The sequence below is a fragment of the Sminthopsis crassicaudata genome, chromosome 4, assembly GCF_048593235.1.
Source record: "Sminthopsis crassicaudata isolate SCR6 chromosome 4, ASM4859323v1, whole genome shotgun sequence".
Taxonomy (NCBI): domain Eukaryota; kingdom Metazoa; phylum Chordata; class Mammalia; order Dasyuromorphia; family Dasyuridae; genus Sminthopsis; species Sminthopsis crassicaudata.
The window spans coordinates 118,586,494-118,610,789 of NC_133620.1; the positions used below are offsets into that span (position 1 = coordinate 118,586,494).

At 34.6% G+C, this 24,296-nt stretch overlaps 1 protein-coding gene across 4 annotated transcripts in view; it reads right to left on the bottom strand.

The window, feature by feature from the left end:
- The window catches only part of FAM120B (family with sequence similarity 120 member B), a 121,993-nt gene that overhangs the window by 4,477 nt on the left and 93,220 nt on the right, over positions 1 to 24,296 (bottom strand). For 2 of the 4 annotated variants that reach the window (XM_074309277.1, XM_074309275.1), the window contains 3 exons: positions 14,062 to 14,170; positions 12,094 to 12,225; positions 2,695 to 2,755 (listed from right to left, as the gene is read on the bottom strand). In XM_074309277.1, the coding sequence (XP_074165378.1) occupies positions 2,695 to 2,755; positions 12,094 to 12,225; positions 14,062 to 14,170 (302 nt within the window). The remainder of the gene's footprint in view (positions 1 to 2,694; positions 2,756 to 12,093; positions 12,226 to 14,061; positions 14,171 to 24,296) is intronic. The other 2 variants (XM_074309276.1, XM_074309274.1) reach the window with 1 other exon arrangement.

Below are 24,296 nucleotides of genomic sequence, written 5' to 3' on the forward strand. Positions count from 1 at the left end.
AACCCAGCAAAAGGCCTGTAGGCTTGTGGCTGGTTGGAGTTCCAGCAGATTGCTGCTGAATTCAGTTATTATCAGCCAGCCAGAATGGTCTGTTGGTTCGGTGATAAGAACAGTATTAGGCTTTCCTTGGATCTGGGGTTCTTGCCTTGATTATTTTTCTGCAACCTTCAGAGTAGTCTAGAAGCTGGAAGTGAGACTTCATTCTGTTCTTGAGCCCTCAGCCACATAAGATGTTGCTTATTTCTCAACTTGTTTCTGAGTGCTCCTTGATGGATACACAGCCTAAGGCCCATAACCACTCTTAATTTTGCAACAGCACCCTTAGTCCAGGTCTTCTCTTTAGTCTGCCCTGGATCTGAGACTTGGAACTGGGTAATAAGCAATGATTGGTATCTGTTCTTATACTTATATATATTGAGGGCTCTCCAGTTGGAATGTGGGACTTCTTCTTGCTCTGATGCATAGAGAACCTGTTTCTGCTTTGGAATGCTCCAGAGTCCAGAGATTTAATCAATTTGACTTGGGCTAGGAAATAACTCACTGTGATGTTTTTCTTGGACTTTCCAATTAAGATTCTGTCTGGTTCTTTTTCTGGATCTGTTTGGAGGAAATATGGGTGTGTGTATGTGTGGAGTGGGTGGTGAGGATGCAGAATAGGTTTGTTCTTTTTCCTGCTACATCGTCTTTATTTTATAATAGTTTTACAAATCAGGATCTCTACTACTATGTCTCAACAGCTTCTTTAACAAATCTTTACCAATCTGAATTACTTCATGCCCGACATCACAGAAACAAACTTCCATTTTTGACTGTGTTTCACTCACCACACCATCCAGTCTTGGTGTACAAAAAATAAAATGAGCAACAACAAAAAACAAAAAACAAAAAATTAAGTCCCAGCAGGGATGACTCATAGTAAATATTTCATAGCAATCAGTTCTTAGATGGAGAAAGCCAGATAAATTTTTTTGTTTAACCTTTATTCTAGTCCTAGTGTTTGTGAAGCACTTCTACTTTTTTGGGAGGGAGGGCAGTAGGGAGGGTCCACTTCATTAGGATAGGAAACTGCCAGTGTGTAAAGTCTCTCCATTAATGCAGATAAGCGGACAACTACCTGCAATGCACTCTAAGAGTGATCTGAGGTACTGAGAAATTAAGTGACTTCCCCATGGTTTCACAGTTAAATATGTCAGACAGGAAGTACTTGCACTCAAGTATCCATGATTCCAAGCCCAGTTACTATATTCACTAAATAAATCTGAGTCATCATGTATTATGTTGACAAAACATTCCAGGACAAGTTTCAAGGTGTTATTGGAACAATTTAAAGCAAACATATAAATTTATTAATGGCTGCAAAAGCACTGTTTTGAATTAAATTTATAAGCACTAACAGACTGGTACAATGACAAAGTGCAAAACAGCAGAAGCTAGTATGTACTGTAAAGTGGATTTTATGTTCTAAACTACCAGATTAGAAAATCTCCCTAACACTCTAAATTACTTTTACATCTTTTTTTTTTTTTTTTTTTAACACCATGGTAATAACAAACTTGCAATTCAAAACTCCTTTACTAAAATCAGTCACTGAATTTAAGAATGATTTCCTGAGACTTGCTGATTCACACTTTTTTAAAGCTCTAAACAAAACATGTTTGTCCCATGCAAATACACCAGGGAATACTAAATATTAAAAATAAATAAAAATTCTGAGTAGCATCACATAGTGAATAGTATCTAATTCCTTTCTAAAGAGACCTGGCTTACATATTTTCAAAGAAATACATGCTAAAGGACTGTCAATACTACAGGTTAATTTATAATTTGCAGCTACCCTATGCTTCTTTTTTCTACATAATTAAATCCCACAAGGGAGTAAATGACACAGGTTTAACTAACTTACTGACCCATTCTCACTAAGTGAACTATGCCACACTTCTCTTTGTCTCCTTTGAAGGTTTGTGGCAATGTTACTATTGTAATATGGGCTGGCAGGCTTCAGTGGTAAAGTGATTATATACTGTCCTATTGATATTCCTGCTCCTTAAGTTACTTCAACTTTTTGGCAAGATTTTAATATATAATATTGTTGAAGCCTGTGTGAAACAATTTAAAATTAATACAATAAATATGTTGAAGGAAGAATATTTAAAATTTGCCCAGACCTTAAATACATCCAATGTAACATAGTTCATAGAGTCAACAAAAATCCTAGGGAGGAAAAAAGAAAATACTAAAACAAATATCACTACTAGATATTTGCCTAGTTCTTTTATTTAAAGATCTCAAAGCAATTAGCAAATATTGGCTCCTAGACCTCCAAATGAAAAGGAACAAATTAAACTATTTTCATTTTTATTCTGAAGTGACTGATAGAATCAGTGACTTTTTGACACCTGACCTCACACCCCAACTAGCTTTTTCTTTGGAGTAAAATCAAAATCATTACCCAATTTATACTTATATATGTTGTTAAATCATGATACTTAAATGCCTGTAAGGCTTTGCTCTACAAGATGAAACAAAAAAGTTATAAAATTACAGAGTTAAGATGAAAACGACCTTAGAGATCCCTTATTTTGTATATGAAGAAAATGAGTCCCAGAGTTTAAGAGAGCATTATTTCATTTTGGCCTAGCGTAATACTTAAAAAATTTATTTTAACAGTCTGAAAGCAGATAGATGTTTATTTACCTGGGAGTGTATTGGAATCTTCTTTTCTTCTGACTCTGATCTTCTGACCTATATCCTCTACCTAAGAGATATATACAAAAATAAAACCCATACCTTATAATTCAACACTCTAAATAATTCAATTAGGAAAAATAGCACATAACTGAATATTTACCAAAAACATGTATCTAGAAAGCAGTACTTTATTCTCCTTTCAGTTGTTGCCACCTGTCCCTGCTATTATTCTCTCCTCTCCTTCCCACCCTCCCATTATCCTATGCTCTATAAAGTGGGAAGCAATTAATTAAGAGAGGTAGAACTGTTGGTAGAAAGAGTAGAGCTGAAGCTTTTCCCTTTGGGAAACAGACAAAATTGTTCCTGTTAACACCAATCCCAACCATCTGCATTATATCTAGACATTTATTGCTGCCAATGACTTTTGGAACTGAAAATTAAGATGCAGATGGCTTTCAGGTAGAAATTTTGCCAACTGGGGAAAAACAATGTTTGGCTTTCCACAGTCCCTATAGTATTCCTTCTTTCTATTCCTATAATTCAATCACCTTTTGCCTTCTTGATAGGGAATATTAGAGGAGAATTCTGGTGTAAGAACGCTAACCTACAAAGTACACCCTGATGTGGATTTAACAAAAAAGGTGAACTTTTAAAAGCCAGTGACTTTCTAATGATTTTCTCCAAGAATCCATTGATAGTAGATACACAGCTCCTGGACCTATAGTCAAAGGATTTCCATTTTAGTGGAGCTTACATAGAACTTTGAAAACCCAGAGTCAACTTCTATAACACAATGTGATATATGAGGGGAGGGATTTAATCAAAGTTAAAATTTAATACATAAGCAAAAGTCTTAAAGGGCACATTAATTCAGGAGGTAGTTATACTCTCTTCCTGGGTTACAATCTTTTGGCTGATCTCACTGTTGGATCACACCTCCATAAGGGGTTGTACTGGAGAAGGGAAACTTAAATCCAGCAAAATGCTACTTGTTAAGCATCTCTGGCAAAAGGTTGTTAAGGGACAGAATTCAATAATTAAAAAAAACAAGGCCCAATACAGTTTCCAAGTGATGTACTAATTTCAGTTATACAATATAAATCCCCTATTACTATGGTTAATCAAGCTCTATAAACATGTCTGCACAACCCCCTTCTACATTCTAAAGTATTAATAAAAACATGAAAATCCACAGGAAGATTGGTGAATTGGTAGTTACCACGTGTGGGATTTTACAGATCATTTATCACCAGCTGGCCAATGCAAAGGTATCTAACAGCAGGGAAAAGGTTAAGCATTTCTCACTTCAGCTGTAGTTTTGTTCTTTGACCACCCGTTAGCATTTAAAAAGTTCTAAGTAGGCTTTGATGTTTAACACCTCCCAGAGGTTAATGGGGATGATGGAGTTCACACCTCGATGGTTACCATTGTTTACAGGGAGAAAGTTTTTTGCCAGGCCTTGCTTAACAATGGAAGATAGTCACCATTTACACAGGAATGGTCCCCTTGGCCAGGAAAGACCATCCAAGGCTTGTGATTTTCATGTTTAATTCCTCCTACCCAGCCAAAGGGAGCAGGCTTAACCCTTACCAATAAAGGGATGAGAAAATTCAGAGCCTTGGAGGGCTGGCCATCAAAGGGGAACTATTTTTACCTCACAATGTTGATTTTGGAGGACAAGCTAGTTCTTTTGTTGGCACAAACAAATTCTACTTCTAACACGGCTCTAGGAATATAGATATCAGCCTAGAATCTGGTGCTGCTTTGCTTTTCTACTGTGAATTCTATGAAACATTGCTGAGAAAAAAGGTACAGGAGAATTGAGGTGGACAAAATTCAACAGAAAATGATCTTGTAACTAGTTTTCAAAAAAGACTTTCTTCACAAAAGCTGAAAATAGAGAAGAAAATTTCTCAAATAAAATATTAATTGTCCAATCCTAGTAAAATATTCCATATAATATGTACTTCATAACAGTTACCTGAACTGAGAAAGCAAATATAGGAAAAATGAATTTTTATCTTTACAATTAGTGTGAAAATATAAACAGAATGTTCCCTGGCATTCCTAAGTTTTAAGTTTATGGATATCTGTATATTTCTCTATATTTCTAAACTCTTTGGAACTATAATAACCTAATATTTTATAACTTTATTTTTGCTTTCAACTTTTAAAATCTCAAAAAATGCTAAATTTTCCAGCCTTGTACCTTAATCTGCACTACCATCCTAGGGATATTCTTTTGTGTTAAGACTGTTACTCTTCTACCAACATGGTAAAAGCAGATTTCTTCAAAATTCAAAACATTACTGTTATATTTCAGCCAAGTCCTTGGATGCTAGCTCTTGAGGTCATTCATGTTTTATTGTTCCTAAGCAACAAGAGGAGCACCTTAGACAACACTTGCCCCATCCTGCTTACAGCCAAAGCACCTAAGCCCTATTGGCACTGAAGTCCAGATCTGACAAATGTTTCTCAGAATTCAGTTATCCCTCTTGACATTTTAAAAAATCAAACTTGTAATATGATGTAGCAAGACTTAGGAAAGGCAAAGACTCATATAACTGATGGGTAAAAAATAATCTTCTGAAAATACAACAAAATTTTCAGGAGTTAAGAGAATGAGAGGGAGATTATTAAATGACACTTTGCCTTTCCTTTTCTTCCTTTCTCCAAGAGTTCAACTTTTCAATTCTTTCTTAAATTTCCAGAAGTGAAAAATAGAACACTTTGTTGATTATCTGAATTAAATTTCTGTAGAACCATCTATTCAGTAAGAGAGCAATAAATATTTGATAACAAGATAAATACAATGGATTCACAAATAATGATATTATTTCCTTTGCTTTATACTTCATTAACTAGATCTAACTAACATGCATGGAACACTCTTTAAATATATATATTTTTTAAAACCCTTCAACCACCAGTAAATCAGACTGAATTCAATAGCTATTTTACTGAAATGCTGATTGCCTATAAACTGGGTTTCTGCAATACCCACACCCCTAAATACTTCTTTCTTAACTTAAAATGGCTGAGCTGAGATTCTTGCTGATGGTTTTCTATTTCTGAATGGTATCACCAGTTAGAGAGTTTTCTAGAAGATTCTATTGAGTATGAACAATATATATATATATATTATATATAAGAAATGTGTGATAATTTAATATTCTAGACATATGCAATTAATTAAGAAATTACTGGAAATGAAAAAACATTAAAGGACCAAAACAAGTGAGATCAAATGAAAGAAGTGTTGCTAACAAATGATTAAAGTTAAAACACAAATCCTTTCCTTTCTCTGTAATACTTTTTCTTCTTGCCCTCTCTCCTTCCTTCCTCCCTTCCTTCTTCCATCCATCCATCTGTCTGTCTGCCTGTCCATCCCTCCCTCCCTTTCTTCCTTTCATTTCTGACTTCATTAGTATAGAGAATTCTGGATAAGGAAACTTTCTCCAATGGTGCAGATTAGCAACTGTGTCAGCTGCTTGGGAGATTAAGACAACAATAAATTCATATTTATGTGGCACTTTAAAGTTGGAAAAGCAATTCACATACATTTTTTTTTCATTTGAGTCTCACAACAACTCTATGAAATAGGTACTATTATTATACTCATTTTGACAGATGGAGAAATTGAAGCTCAGAAAATCCAGTCAGTGATTTGCCCAGAATCACCTAGTCAAGTAGGCAGGATTTGAATTTCTGACTTCAAACAGCATTTTTAACTACTGAGTAAAATTGCTTCTGAGGTTAAATGACTTTCCCTTGGTCACACAGCCAGTATATGTCAGAGACAGGATGTGAACCTGGGCTTTCCTGACTCCTATCCACCACTCCATAATTTTCTCTTAATAGGTGGTAAATTTAATATTCACAAATACATTGGTAAGTGATATATTCCTGTCTGTAATCACTCTATTAGGTGATTCTCCTTAACTGTTCTCAGGAACATACTGTATGTGGCAGATTTCTCTAAGTATTTGCTGGCTATTATCTGTTGTGTCAAAATAAATCATATCAATAACATAATATTTTTTAAGGGAAAAAAGAAATTATTGGGAAGATATTGCAAGCTTGGCATGCACTAGGTAAAATACAAGTCATGATCTTAATCAACCCTGGCAGAGCATTGTATATTAATCTAAAGTCCCATATTACCTATGAGACCAAGAATTTTTAAAAAATACTTTTATGTGTATATGTATATGTTACACACACATACATATACACATAAATATTCATACATTCACATGTATATGTATATATATAAATATACATTTGAGCATACCTTATAAATAACTTATGATGATCTTTTATAATACTTAACAACAGAATGTCTTGTACATAAATTGGCACTTAACATTTGAACTGCAAAATTTAGGAAAAATAAAAATAATGAAAAATGGCTTTTTTTCTCTCTATAAGTTCCTAATCTCATACAAATTGAGCAAATTATTTCTGTAGCACAGATAACAAAATGGCAGTTTCACTCTTTTCTTCTCTGGAAAAGTGAATAGATAAGATTTTATTCATTCCTAAATTCTTGGATGCCAATCATTATATACTACTTTAAGTTTTGATACTACATGTTGATGGATGAACAATGATAATCTTAGGGATAGTAATAAGATTGGCTATAATGAAGCCCTAGGTCATTTATATGAGAGGTGTCAAACTCTGATAATTTGTGATTTTCTAATTCACTATGTGGTCAACAAGGATCTGTTTCTATTTGAGTTTGATACCACTTACCTACATGACTTGCCTTGCACAATAACTGCTGGACATGTCTACTTGGATGCTACAGAGGCATATGGATATCTATCTGCATATCCAAAATGGAGCTCATTAACATTTCTCCTTAAGTTCATCCCTCCTCCAAATTTCCTTTTTTTCCTTACTTTAGGGCACCACACATCTAGGTACAAAGGTTCTCAACCTTAAAGTCATTCTTAACTCTTTGTCCTTCATTACTATCCATATCAAAACAGTTTCCACGTCTCCTTGACTGTTGTTCCACATCTCATATCTGTTCTCTTCTCTTCACTTACCTAGCCTCTACTCTAGTTCAAGTATTCATAAATTTTCATTTAAACCAGTACATTAGATTTATAAATGCTCTCTGCTTTTGATAGCTTTCCCCCTTCCCAATCTATTCTTAGCATAGATGCCAAATTATTTTTGAAGAAACACAAGCCTTATCATGTCACACCCTACTCAGAAATATTCAGTGATTTTTATTAAACCTTTAAGATAAAACATGCCATTTTTAGTTTGGTTTTAAAAATCCTCTCCAATTTAACTTCCATGCTTCTTTTCCTTTATGCACTATTTATTCAAGTCAACCTAAAAGACATTCCCTTTATACAACATTCCATCTCTCCTCTTTAAGATTTTGCAAAGGTAGTATTCTATAATCTAAAGCACACTATCTATCTCCATCAAAGAATGCTAGTGTTAGAGAGATAGGCTTTTGCTGGAACTCTATCTTTCCAGAAATCAGCAAGAGTCAGGATCACTAAACGTCTTTATTCTAGATCTTTACCTTCGCCTCCAACGCCCGGTCACGAGTGCAAGTGAGCGTGAGTTCCACCACCCAAGTTTTTCTTGCTCCTCCCACACACGTCACTTCCCCCTCTTTGTCCCACCAATCAAGTCAGCACAGAACAGCTGGGGAGGGTCAACCTTAAACAAGTTAATAGGGAACCGTCCAATTGGCAATTAGTCTCACTTGCTTCACCATCCAAGTGCATTGCTCAGTTCTAGCCCTTTACAGGCTTTTGTTTCAGGGAGAAGCCTAGGATCATTAAAAGTATGGTATGATTTCCTAAGAGCAATCCAGTTTGCTCTCTTTCTTCTATTTAATTCTGGATCCAGTTCATTGTCTCTTTGCAGTGCCTTAACAATGAATGCATGGACTGTCTATCCAATTGTATATCGTGATTTGGGTAATAAATATCTCTATATACTTGATTTCCCTTTTCTCTCACTCCTCTCCAACACTCGGATAATTAGACTGAATGATTTTGAGGGAAGAAAAATATTTGAGTGGAAACTGAATTTGTGATTGTGAAGAAATCCTGGTGAGGAAAAACTACATCAATGTGGATTAGAAACTTCTCTTTAACTTATGATCTCAGAGAGTTGCCAGAGGTGTTGGGAAACTAAATGAATTACTCAGACTCAGGCAGTGGTTATTAGAAGGATGGTCCTCAATCTAATATGTCATGCTGTCTCTCAAGTGAAAATTTACCTTATTTAGGAAATTTTGAAATATTCTGGGGCATGGGTCAATAACCACAAACAGGAACATCTGGAGGATTTCACTGTCTCTACAAACAATTACCTCTGAGCTAGGAATCCATCATAACTATGGCAAACATCTTTGGTGAATATAGTTCTTCCTGTTTTATGCTTTGATATTTATAATCAAGAGGCTGACATCATGTCTTGTATCTTTTAGGTAACCTGTGATAATTTTAACATATAAATGGAAGACATCTGTTGGAAGAGAAGCTTTAAAGTGACATTTTGTTCTATGGAATCACAAGTCTTTTGATAGTTAAAGAACATTATCCCTAAGGGAAATCTCATATTTTCTATACCGCTCAGTTGAATAATAATATCCTTTTTTTCTAAACATTTGTTTTTATCCTCTCTTCTTATGATATTTTGAGAGTCAGTTTCTCCATGACCTCCAAATTGTGTTGCCTCCAGATTAAATGTATACTGTACTTAAGTCTAGTTCCAACACTTTTTCCCTTCTTGATTTTCTTCCAATGTCACAAGTTCTTTCTCAGGCACCGAAGTGGGGACTTTGATATTTGAACCTTGGGGTAGTGGCTCCATCATCAATGATGGGAAGAACAGTTTCTTACATTAACCTTGAATGATCTTTTCCATTTTCTACCTGTTTATTGTTTCCCATGCAACTTTATCCCTATATGTTCTTGGTATGATTTAGCTTAACTTGATCTTTTGCTAAGTTTCCTGTAAATTTGCATTTTACCTCCATTATTCAATGAGATGATCTGGCTTGCACTTCCCTACCAATCTCCTCTATAAGATTTTATAGTTAATACTCTAAGTTACCTCTTACTTGGACTACTGAAATAATCTCTTAATTGGTCTCCTTGTTCTTCCCCACACTATGCTCCACACAGTAATCAAATTTATTATTGCCAAGATGCTAGTGTGATGATATCATTACTAAAAAATCTTCACTGGCTCTCTATTAGGGTAAAAAATATAGAACCATTGTTTTGGTATTTAAAATTCTTTGCAATCTGGCTCCTATCTACTTTCTAGATTTATTTCATAATTTTTCTCTTTGCACATTCATCTTTATCTCTTAAGATCCCTAGCTTCCTTGAAGAATCAATTCAGGGGTATTCTCCTAAAGGAAGTCTTTCCAGCTTATATCAGATGTCAGCAAGTTCTCTACAAACGGAAAGAGCAATTCAACGAAAGATTCAAACCAGTCTGACAAAAATTTATTGCAAAATATGATGCTAGGAATAAGACATGTTTTCAACATCCTTAAGGAGTACACAGCAGAGAAAAACATAACTAATAGCGAACTGCCTTTTTTTTTTTCCAGTTATATCTAACTCTCTGTGATTCCATTTGGAGTTTTCTTGGCAAGGATACTGGTTTACCATTTCCTTCTCCAGTTTATCTCACAGATGAGAAACTGAGACAAACAGGATTAAGTGACTTGTCCAGGGTCACAGAGTTAGTAAGTAGCTCCTTGGAGGCCAGATTAGAACTGAGAAAGATGAATCTTCCTGACTCTAAATTTGGCATTCTATTCACTGGGCCACCTAACTGTCCCATTTTATTGTTTACAACATGCTTTACAAATATCTCATTTAATCTTCACAACAACCTTGTGGGGTAGATAATATAACAATAATACTTAATGTAATCTGTAATAATAAATCAGGAAAATGAGACTGAGGGAGAAGTTAAGTAACCTGCCTAGGGTCATGTGGCTAGTAAATATCTGAGCCAGGATTTGAATTTAGATTTTTGATTCCAAGTCTAACACTCTGTCTCAGGCAACTTACCTGCCTCTAATCTAAAATAAAAATATATTTTAGATACACATATGCTATATCTTACTTTGTATTAAAACAAAAAATAAACTTTATTGATGGCAATTATATCAAAAAAGGTCATGTCTTCCAATGATACAATATTCCAGAAAAAATGATCTTTCCTATTTGCTTTTAGGGCAGGGGACAAATTTACCTATCATTTTCTGTCTAGTGCTCAGCTACTAAACTATCACACTGAGCAAGTAAAAATAATTTAATAATGTATTTAAATTAAAGAAAATCTTTTCCTTCAGTTTCAGTTATATGCCAGCAACACAAATATAAAGATGATCTAATTTCACTTTTGCCTTGATGTTTAATACAGAGCTTAGCAAAAGTTGATAATAAATGTTTATTGACTGATAGACTGTTACTTGATAAAAGAGAAATCATATTTATATTCATACTGTATCAGCATTTACTGAAGAGGATTACTAAGCACAATGAATTAAACCATCTGAAAGCTATGCTGAATAGACAGTCGCTTTATCTGGCAAGCCTCTGAAGGTTAAACTAGTTCAATTGATTCTCTAAAATAACTTTAAATCCAAATCTTTGCAGTTTTTCCTTTTCCTACTTTTAATAATGGAATATTTAGAAATCTTTGCATGGACCATGTTCAAAACGAAAACTGCACTTGGTTTTAGTTAAGCATTACATTAACAATTTCTGAAACATTTACAAGTTTTTAAGGTCATAATGTAAAAAAATAAAACATGATTTAGACTTAAAATAATGAGGTGTTTGCATAGCACTACTATTCAAAAGGATAACATTATAAATTTGGAGTAATTTGAAAATGTATAGAGTTAGAGTATCAACAACTGTTTCAAATTTAGGTTTAAAATATAGATGTGAGGTTCTCCATGTATTTAAAGTGAAAATTACTGTGTACCCAAGTTAGCTTAACATCTACATTAAAAACAGATATCATCTGTATTACAGATGTAAGATGTAAAGGATTTGTTTTTATTTCCCAGATTACATTGTAACGCTTTTACACAATATTAAGCCAAGTCACGGAAAAACTCAGAATAGTGTTATTAGTGGGCTGTATTTTATTAGGATTGAGTTAAGAGGACATATGTGTCGTATATGATTATTAAAATAGTTTTCTATTGTTTAAATATAAAATTATAAAGAAATGGAGAAATTATGTTTGGCAAAGTAATAAAAATTAATAAACTATGAAAAGTCCAAAAAATATGGAATTTATCTGTGTATCTGCTATACAGAAGAATATAAATTAGATATATCGATTGTAAGCATATTGATGCCATTTTATTAATTTATTCTTTACCTGAAGGATCAGTTTCAAATCTAGTTGAGTAAGGCCGAGGACCTCTGCATTGGTTGGGATTATGATATAAAGATGAAAAACGAGGCTGATGTGATCTTTGGAAATTGGAGTCCCATCTTCTGCTTTCAGACTCTATAAGAATATAGATTTATTATATTAACATCTATTAAATGCTATGTTCAAAACTATACAGCATGTACAACACAGTCTGATAAAGTATTTTCTGGTTATATGATAAAGTTTGATTCTTAAGATCACTTAAAAAGTAGGGGAACCCTCCATTATCAATAAGTTAATCACAGATATCATAGATGTGGTCCCTGGAAGCACATTCTCTCCATTCCCTTCTTTCCCCCACTCCCCTTCAAAGCTCCCAGAAATTTTCACTGAGGTGGAGAAGGTGGCCAGAAGAAATTACATTTAATATGATGACCACTTAAGTTAACAGTTTAATCTCCACCATCCCCCTTTCCCATGCCTCCAATGGTAGGCCTTCTTTATTAGTAGTACCAAATGACTTCCTTCCATTGCAGGCCTCAAGTCAGAGTGCATAGTAGTATCTTGCTTCCAAAAATTTGGGTACTCTTGTTCTAAAGGATATTAGTACCTTTACAAAAAATTTAAACTTAGGAAAAACTCTTTATTATACTTACCACTTGATAACTGCCTGGTCCCATTATTTCTATTTATCCCAAAGTACTACATATATATATATATATATATATATATATATATATGTGTGTGTGTGTGTGTGTGTGTGTGTGTGTGTGTGTGTGTACTACATCTTCTCTAGCCTTAAAAACTACTGTAACATGATAAAGTAACAAAGAAAAGCAACCCCAGAAGACAAGGGGGCTATTTCAACATAATTCTAAGCAAATCTAATTATAAAGTATTGAAACAGCTCCTGATTAAGTGATATAGTATCTAACATGGTGTCAAACTAAAAGGATATTTTAAAAATAAATACTTTTGAGGATAGTGAGGGCTGAAGACAAAAAAAATAATCATTTACACTTGTAAGAGTTAATTTGCTTGATTCCATCCCTCTTCTGATAGATAACCAAGGCTTTCCTCACTTGCTGAGAATAAAATAAAAGAATTTTTTTCATTCTTATATCTATTATATTATATGCCTTTAACTTAACAAGTAGAACAAAATGGTTTTCTAATAAACAAATACAATTGTGGAAAATAATTGTGCTACTTGTGCCATACAAAAGTGTGACTATTAGTGGATCAAGTACTACCTTGAGAGTTATGTACTGAAAACACCTATTTCTGGATAGCCTATTGGCAGTAGAAGAAAAATTAAGAATCTAATAGTCTTAATAATGGAAAAGAAAAGATATATAATTAAGTAAGCTTTCCTTTCCTTGTTTTGAGTTCCCTTCACCAATTACCAAGTTTTTTTTATTGATCTCTGGGGACTAGACATTCTTTTCTTTTGGAGTGGGGGTGTGTGAGGCAATCAGGATTAAGTGATTTGCTCAGGGTCACACAGCTAGGAAGGGTCAAGTGTGTGAGGCCAAATTTGAATTCAGGTCTTCCTGATTTTATCACACCACTTATCTGCCCCTAAAGCCTGGGCATTCTTAAATTCTCAAAGTGGCCAGGAAGTAGAATTTGTGAGAAGTGTTCTTTTATTCTATTTGCAAAAAGAGAAAGATGAGTTGTTTTAATTATTGGCATAATAGAAGGCTTTCTATTGGCATAAAGAAGGGCTTTCTTGGAATGTTATTTTAAAAATTTATAATTAATGGGAGATGATTCCTTTCTGAACATGTTTTACTGTAGGACCAGAACTTAACCCTACAACACTAGTTAGAGACCTACAATTTTATTTCAGACCTTTCCTTTAATTTATCAACCTTTCATTACTATTTTTTTTCACACTTGAGGGAATTAAAAGTATTAATTCCTTAAACATTTATTTTAGTGGCAGAGCTAACATCCAAGAACATCAACCTTTGATGAATTCATTCCCTCGCTGTCGGCTTTGAAGGGCTCGGTTGCTCTTCATGCAGGCCTTGCAAATGAGTGATTTTAGTTTCTGGAACTCAGTCAGCCAACATTTCTGCAAGGGAAATAGACTTAAATGAGTATTGTGCTACGTATCAAGGTAGGATAATATAATATCAGCAGTTCTGCTAACTATATTAAAATTGTTTTCATTAAAAAGCTTATATTTGGATCATGGATTAAAGCTGGTGATTTGCCTCAAGGCAAATCATAACCTTTCCTAGTCTCAGGATTTCAGTATCTCTCTTGATGTTCTGTTCCTGAAACTTTGCTTAGAAAAATTTGTAAGGCAAGCCTTTGTCCCTCCTATTGTCCAAGTGAGGAATACTGGAAACAGGAACCTGATTTCACTTTGCTGATATTCAGAAATGGGGCCATAATTAGAAGGGATGTCCATGTTTAAGAGGAATGGTTAAGGATATTCATATTCAATTCCTGGAATTCTTGGTATAAGACTATAAGAAAAAATATTTAACTTAAAATGTTTTCCTTAATGAGGAATGAAAGTCAGAAGAAAAAAAGCATTAGGATTATAAGATTCATGGGATCATAATTTTTAGAACCTCAAGAGACTTTATCTAGTTTTACCTCTCATTTTAAAGATAAGGAAACTAAGGAATAGAGAGGTTAAATGACCTGTCTAAGGTTAGAATGGTAAAAGATCAGAGGTGGGATTGATTTGAATCTCAGTCCTTAGCTTCTAGAGCCAGATCTCTTTCTATTGTACTATCCTGAATGCATTGTACCAAGATGGCTTTGGGTGTAAGGAGAACCTGATTGCAAGTCTAGCCTCTGACACATTCTAGCTATTCAGGGCAAGTTATTCAATGGTTCAGTTTCTCAAAGAAATTTTCTGAAATTCTAAGTTGCAAACCAGCTATTGACCTGCACTGGAAGAAGAAATTTCTTTTCCAGTCTCTCCCTGAACTACAGTGCTATATCAGGAGAAATTTCACACTTGGGTGATTTCTCTTTTGGATAGTTACCTGAGGTTCAAGACACCCTTACAACTATGCTTTTGAGCTCCTACTAATATGTTACATATTTAATTAAAAGGAAAGATATTTACTTAATGAAATGACATCACTGAAATGATTGATGTTATTCACATGACAATGAAATATCAAAAAGCATTTTAAAACATTTACTATATACCAAATACTGTGCTAAGAACAGGAGATAATAAAGAAAGAGAAAGGACAATTCTTATCTTTGCAGAGCTCATGATCTGATGGGGAAGACAAAATGAAAACAAATTTGAACAAACAAGCTAAAAAAGAAAGAATTGGAAGTAATCAATAGAGGTAAAGTACTAGAATTAAAAGGGACTGGGAAAAGCTTCCAGTAGAAAGTGGGATTTTAGGTGAAACTTAAAAGGAAGTCCGGGAAATCAGGAGGTAAATATGAATGAGAAAGGAGAGGATTCCAGACAAAGAACACATCAAGTGAAAATGCCTGGAGTCCAATAAGAGTTGAGAAAGAGATTAAAGGAATTAGAGTATGTAATGAGGAAACCAAATTATCTCTTTGCAGATGATATGATGGTAAAATTAGAGAACCTCCGAGATTCTACTAAAAAGTTATTAAAAATAATCCATACCTTTAGCAAAGTTGCAGGATACAAAATAAACCCACATAAGTCACAGCATTCTTATATATCACCAACAAAATCCAACAGAGTTACAAAGAGAAATTCCATTTAAAGTAACTACCGATAGTATAAAATATTTAGGAATCTATCTGCCAAGGGAAAATCAGAAACTATATGAGCAAAACTACAAAACACTTTCTACACAAATTAAGTCTGATTTAACCAATTGAAAAATATTAAATGCTCTTGGATAGGATGAGCAAATATAATAAAAATGACAATTCTACCTAAACTAATATATTTATTTAGCACTATACCAATCAGACTCCCAAAAAACTATTTTAATGACCTAGAAAAAATAACAACAAAGTTCATATGGAAAAACAAAAGGTCAAAAATTTCAAGGGAATTAATGAAAAAAAAATCAAATGAATGTGGCCTAGCTGTACCAGATCTAAAATTATATTATAAAGTAGCGGTTATCAAAAATCATTTGGTATTGGCTAAGAAATAGACTAGTTGATCAGTGGAACAGGTTAGGTTCAAAGGACAAAATAGTCAATCACTTTAATAATTTAGTGTTTGACAAACTCAAAGACCCCAGCTTTTGGGATAAGAACTCACTGTTTGACAAAAATTGCTGGGAAAATTGGAAATTAGTATGGCAGAAACTAGGCATTGACCCACACTTATTACCATACAGCAAGATAAGGTCAAAATGGGTTCATGATCTAAGCATAAAGAATGAAATTATAAATAAATTGGAGGAACATAGGATAGTTTACCTCTCAGACCTGTGGAAGAGTAAGGAATTTATGACCAAAGAACTAGAGCTCATTAATGATCACAGAATACAAAATTTTGATTATATCAAATTGAAAAGTTTTTGTACAAACAAAACTAATGCAGATAAGATTAGAAGGGAAGCAATAAACTGGGAAAACATTTTTACAGTCAAAGGTTCTGATAAAGGTCTCATTTCCAAAATATATAGAGAATTGATTCTAATTTATAGGAAAGCAAGCCATTCTCCAATTGATAAATGGTCAAAGGATATGAACAGATAATTCTCAGATGAAGAAATTGAAACTATTTCTAGCCATATGAAAAGATGTTCCAAGTCATTATTAATCAGAGAAATGCAAATTAAGACAATTCTGAGATACCACTACACACCTGTTAGATTGGCTAGAATGACAGGGAAAGATAATGTGCAATGTTGGAGAGGATGTGGGAAAACAGGGACACTGATACATTGTTGGTGGAACTGTGAATACATCTAACCATTCTGGAGAGCAACTTGGAACTCTGCTTAAAAAGCTATCACACTGTGCATACCCTTTGATCCAGCAGTGTTACTACTGGGCTTATATCCCAAAGAGATCTTAAAAGAAGGGAAAGGGACCTGTATGTGCAAGAATGCTTGTGGCAGCCCTCTTTGTAGTAGCCAGAAACTGGAAACTGAGTGCATGCCCATCAATTGGAGAATGACTGAATAAATTGTGGCATATGAATACTATGGAATATTATTGTTCTGTAAGAAATGACCAACAGGATGATTTCAGAAAGGCCTGGAGAGACTTACATGAACTGATACTGAGTGAAATGAGAAGGACCAGGAGATCATTATATACTCAAACACAATACTATATGATGATCAATTCTGATGGACGTGGCCCTCTTCAATAATGAGATGAATCAAATCAGTTCTAACAGAGCAGTAATGAACTGAACCAGTTATACCCAGCAAAAGAACTCTGGGAGATGACTATGAAGTACTACATAGAATTTCCAATCCCCCTATTTTTGTCCACCTGCATTTTTGATTTCCTTCACAGGCTAATTGTACGCTATGTCAAAGTCCTATTCTTTTTGTACAGCAAAATCACTGTTTGGATATGTATACATATATTGTATTTAATTTATACTTTAACATATTTAACCTATATTGGTCAACCTGCCTTCTGGGGGAGGGGTTGGGGGGAAGGAGGGGAAAAATTGAAACAAAAGGCTTTGCAATGGTCTATGCTATAAAATTAACCATGCATATATCTTGTAAATAAAAAAAGCTATAATAAAAAAAAAAAAAAGAAAATGCCTCGAGTCAAGAGATGAAATGTTTTTTCATAAAGTAGCAAAGAGGCCAGTGTCACTAGATTGAAAAGTACATGGGAGATGGGGTATAACAGGTGGGAAGACTAGACAATGCATGTATAAGAGGGAGAGTGAGATCATGGAGGACTTTGAATCCCAAAGAATTCTGTATTTGGTTGGGAGATGAAAGGGAGTACTTAAAGAAAATCACTTGAATATTTGAATGGAGGATGGATTGGATAGGGAAAAATTTGAGGCAATCAGACTCACCCTCAGGCTATTTCGATAGTCTATGTATGAGGAGAGGTGGGGTCTGCATTAGGACCAGAGCAATGTAAGAAAGGAGAGGACAGGATCAAGAGATGTGGAAAGGGTGAGACTGAGAAGTATTAGAAACAGACTGAATAGGGGTGGAGGGAGAGTTGATTGATAGTAAGGAAACAAGGACATACCTGGATTGTGTGACTAAATAACTAGTACTGTCCCTCTACATTAGTAAAAAAGTTTGAAAATGCACAGTTTTTGAGGAAAATATCAGTTCACTTTAGGATACAAGTTTAAGATCACATACACACACAGTTTGAGTATCTAATAGATGGAGATATGAGGCAAGAGGTCAGCAGAAAAGTTAGAGCTAGATAAACAGATGTGTGAAACATTAGTATAGAGTTAAATAACTGAGTCTATGGGACTTAATGAGATTCAGAGCCTTATTGCACACTTAAGGTGAGTGAGCATGATTTGGATGAAAATCCAGCAAAGGAGCCTGTTAAGGATTAATTGGATAGGTAGGAGAAGAATCAAGACAGAGTGATATCCTAAAGATCAAGAGAAGAAAAGGGTGGTCAGAAAGATTAAGAAGGGTGAAGATTGAGAAAAAACCACTGGGCTATCAATAGCTATATGAAAATATGCTCCAAATGATGAATAATTAGAGAAAAGTGAGTTACCCATCAGATTGTCAAAGCTAACAAAAAGGAAAATGACAAAGGCTGAAGGGACTGTGGGAAAATAGGTATTATAATGCTCTAATGGAGCTGTGAACTAGTCTAATCATTCTGGTAAACAGTTTGGAACTACGCCCCAAAATATTCATTTATGCATACTCTGATCTAGTGTATTAGATGTATGCCAAAAGAGACTGAATAAAGAAGAAATGAACCCAGATGTGTAATGTTCTTCTCTAGAATATAATGTTTTCTGGGAGCAGGTTTCTTGGGGGGCTTCTGGAGGCAGCCTTAGTTTCAGTTCAGTATAATCACCCCAAATGCAGCCAGGAGTTAAAGTCCAATTCCTTTATTGTCTCTTTCCAAGTCTTGTCTCCTTCACTTGGGGCTTGGCTAGTTTTTCTGGAGGCCTTCTGGATCTTGGTTTCAGTGTTCTCCACAGAACAGCCTGCCACCACTTTTCTATCTTCCTTCGTTCTGCCTGACTGCCTTCTCTGGCCTGTGAATCTCCTCAACTGAATACTGGCTTCTGAATCTCACGAAGTCCATCCTTATATATGTTCTCTTAAAGGTGTGAATCTTGTGGAACTCTAGTAAGTACCTTACTGAATTAGAGAAGTATCATGCTAAATTAGATAATTATTGTCTCTATCAATTCCAGTGACATAGCACCTTGTAAGAATCCTAACACATATGTACAAAATTTTTTTACAATAGCTATTTTTGTGGTAGAACAGGATTGGAATCCAAGATAATGCCTATCAATTTGGGAACAATTGAATTAATTATGGTTTATGAATGTGATGAAATACTATTGTGTTGTAAGAAATGATAAAGGGAAAGGTTTCAGAGAAGCCTTGTATGAACTGTTGCAAAGTAAAATAAGCAGAACCAAAAGAACATTGTACATAGTTTTCTTTCCTTTTTTCATTCCTTTGTTCCTTCTTTCCTTCACTCTCCCAATGTAAGAATTTGTTTTATATGACTAAATATTTTTGTAATGGGTTTTCTTCTCAATGGATAGGGAAGGTAAAGAAAGAGAGAGAGAATTCTGAATTGAAATAAAATTGTATTTAAAATTTTTTAAAGTCCCTAGGGAAAAAAGGAGAAGGAGAAGAAGAAGAAGAATGAGAAAAGGAGGAGGATGAAAAGGAAGAAAGGGCCTTTGGAATAGGCAATTAAATCAGACCAATCGGAATTGGTCTGATAAAGGACATTTAAAGTTTAAAATATATATATATATATACACACACTTTTTACTGCACAAATGATCCCATTCCACATTATCTCCTCCACCAGATTTCCTCCTCTATCGTCTCTCCTCAAAACATTCTTCAATCTCTCTCTCTTTTTATTGATTGCTTCCTCCTGCCTACAAACAAGCCCATGTCTTTCCCATCCTCAAAAAATCCTCACCTGATCCTTCCATTCCCAATTATCCCATATCTCTTCTTTTTAAACTTCTTTTTAAAAATATATAAAATTGACTCAAATTAAAAGTGTGATAAATGGTCAAAAGATAATGAATAAATGTAAAGGGCTAGAATTGAGCGGATGTACTTAACCTAGATGCAAGGTAATCCAGCACTTAGGGCTAATTATCAATTGGACAATTCTCTATTAACAAGTTTGGCGGATGACCTTACTCAATTCGATGCTGGCTCGATCTGTGGGTGTGGTGAAAAAAGGGAAGAGGGATCAGTGGGTGGAAGAGGAAGAGGAGATTCATTCTTTTGGTGGTGGAGAGAGGAAGGAGGTGTAGAGATTCCTATATCTAATCCCCTGAAAGCAACCCCAAAAGAACAAGAATGAAGACTTTTGCTTATCCTGACTCCAGCTGATTCTAAGAAATCTAGGGTTTCAACAAATAAATAATTTTCAGATGAAGAAATTAAAGCCATTTCTAGTAATTTGAAAAAATGCTCTAAATCACTGTTGATTAGAGAAATGAAAATTAAGATAACTCTAAACTATCACTTCCCATCTCTCAGATTGGTTAAAATGACAGGAAAAGATAATGATAAATGTAGGAAATGTTGGAAAACTGTGACACTAATACATTTTTTGTGGAGTTGTGAACTGATTTAACCTTTCTGGAGAAAAATTTGGAACTATGTCCACAGGGTTATCAAACTGTATATATTCTTTGATGCAGTCATATCTTTACTGGGTCTAAATACACTAAAGAGATTATAAAAAAGCACCCAGATGTTAAAAAATGTTTGTAATAATCCTTTTTGTAGTGGCAAGGAACTGGAAACTGATGGGCATCCACTCAATGAAATAATTAACAGGATGATTTCTTTTTTTTTTTTTTTTCCTTTTTATTACAAGACATATGCATGGGTAATTTTTCAGCATTGACCCTTACAAAACCTTCTGTTCCAACTTTTTCCCTCCTTCCCCACATCCCCCTCCCCTAGATGGTAGATAGAACAATACATGATAAATATATTAAAGTATGTAACAGGATGATTTCAAAAAGACTTACATGAACCTATGCTACGTGTAGTGAGTAGAACCAAGAACGAGGTGAGTCAGGCCAATTCTAATAGACTTGTGATGAACAGAGCCATCTGCATCCAGAGAGAAGACTAGGAACTGAATGTGGATGACAATATCAGTATTTTCACCTTTGTTATTGTTGCTTGCTTGCTTTTTCTTACTTTCTCATCCCCCCCCCCTTGATCTGATTTTTCTTGTGCAACATGATAAATGTGGAAATATGTTTAGAAGAACTGCACATGTTTAACCTGGGAATATATAATGCTGTGTAGAGGAGGGGCCAGATGGGGAGAGAGGGAGAAAAAATTTGGAACACAAGGTTTTGCAAAGGTGAATGTTGAAAACTAATCTTTGCATGTATTTTGAAAAATAAAAAGCTATTATAAAAAAGATTATTGGTAATTTTGAAAAGAGCAGTTTCAGTTTAATGATATCAGAAACAAGATTATAGAGAATTAAGAAAAGAATGAGAGAAGAGTAAATGGAAAAACCCTTTTTAGGTGGCCTCTTCAAGGAGTTTAGCAACAAAAGATAGAAAAGATATGGGATAATTGGGGATGGAAGGATCAGGTGAGGATTTTTTGAGAATGGGAAAGAGATGGGCATATTTGTAGACAGGAGGAAGCAGTCAATAGAGAGAGAGATTAAAGAAAAGTGAGAAAGTAGACATGATAGAGGGGAAAATCTGCTGGAAGAGATGATATGGAATGGAATCACTTGAGCAAGCAGTGAGAAAGGTTTATCTTGGACAGGAATGGGCCACTTCTTAATGTGAGACAGGAGTGAACAAAGACATAGTGGCAGAAGATATCTGAGTGATAGGAGATAGGGAGACAGAAGAAAGAGATCTTTTGGCAAATGACCTCAATTTTTTTTTTCAATAAAATGAAGCAAGGTTCTTTTCTGAGGTAGTGGTGAAAGGGAGAGTCATGAGAGATTTGAGGAAGGATGAAAAGGTCTGGAGAAGATGCTGTGGTGAGTGGGACAATGAATTAATTGGGGATATATAAAAGGTTCATCTAGCAGCAGTGAAGGCCAACCTGAGGTTATGTAACATAAATTTATAGTGATCCCAAGTGGTACCATTTGTGATTTTTTTTCCAGTATCATGCAATTCATATCTACTCTACAATCAAAATACTGTCAACTGATTTCTATAGACTGTCCCTTTCCTTTATTGGTGAGTCTGAGAGCTAGATACATGAACCCTGAAGGAGGAGAGTAATGGAGGAGGAGAGGCAGAGTGTAGAAGTTACGGTGGGGAGCAAGGCGTATTCTAACTCTTTCACCTTAATCTCTGATTCAAGGGGAATGAGTGCTGGAATGGACAGCCAGTGAGGTTGTGTTGTCAGGAGGAAGCCAGGTCTCTGTGAGATCCAGAAGAAGGAAGGAATAAGAAAAGATTTAAGATGAAAGCAAATTTGTTGCTTATACAGAAGAAATTGAACAGTGAAGAGGGTGGGTAGTGTTCGGTGGAGCTTTTTGAGTGAGGTTGAAGGAAATGGGAGTAGCAACTGGGCAGCTAAAATATAGGATTTAGGTTTGAATGGAAAGACATTTCCATAATAAAACTGAGATGTATTCTAACACAAATTATTTATAACTAGTGGCAAAAATGGAGTTTCTTATACTGACATGACAGTAAGCTTCCTTACCTAGTTCCCTGAATCAAAGAAATCACAAATCTAATATTTAAAAAAAAAAAAAAGCGATAAGATTCAAGGAAAAGTTGTTTCTTTCAAAGTGTTTTATATATTAGTAGGTGCTTATAAATTCTTATTAAATAAATTAAAAATATTCAAGACTAGCTAATTTGGTAGCACAATGACTTAATAATAAGAATCTCTTACTTTGCAACATCAACAAAACACAGTCTTTAGCTATTGTCATTATGCTTTAGGAAAAATCAGATTACGTAGAGATTCCCCTCCTCTACTTTTCATGACAGGATCCAGAAAAAAAACCACTGGCCTTGAATCAAAGGGCATAATTCTTAGACTTATCACCTATGTGACACTGGTCAATTCACTTAAATTCTATGGGCCTCAGTTTCTTCACCTGTCTAAGGAGATGACTAGATGAGATGGCCTTTGTTTCAGCCTTACTGCTATGAATCCTGGGATCTACAATCCCTATTTATTGGTTCTGAGAACTCTTTCTACCTATGCAGATCCATGCTTGCCCTGCACCTTATAACTGAAAAGAGTGATATGGAGGCAGGGAGAAAGGAAATGACTTCCCTGGTCTCAGGTCTCAGGACCAGAATCTGTTATTAGTGGGAAATGAGGACAAGTCTTCCTGATTCAAATTTGCTCTCTATACAGTATGAAATAAATAATTTCTTTATAAAGCATTTTCAATTACTATAATTATGATAATGCATTCCTCCTCACTATATTGTTGATAATTCAGATTGCTCCCACCTGGACATCTAAAAATTGCATACAGCTCATCATCCTAAAGCTTCTGAATTGCAGGTACATTAAAGGACTACACGAATGTCACAGATGGTAGAAGCAGATCCAGAAGTGAACTGCCAATTATTTCCTAGGATCATGCCAAGATGTGCTACTAACATAATAGTGAGAACACATAATCTTGGACCTTTGTGTGAGTACTGATAGCATTGTCCTATAATATTGTCCCTTTTTTAAGGCCTAGTTTGAAAGTCTTCCACCAAGAAACATAAACTAATTGGACCTATAAAGTTGGAATAGCAGTAATAAATAAGTACTTAAAATTGCTGGCAAGATTCCCAATTAAACTTGTAAACTGTAGGGAATCGATCGATGAGTACCATTCACCCTGCCCAACAACATTATTTTTAATGTCTTGAATATTGTTTAAATATTATAGCAGAAGTTATCAAAGATAGGCATTTCATACTTCTGATTTTTTATGAAATGATACATTTTATAGTAGCAATGATATTAAAAAAATAAAACAGTATCAAATGAAAAGTAAACTAGTATCCAAGCCTTATATCACTATTTATGTGTGTATGTGTGTGTGTGTGTATATATATATATATATATATATATATA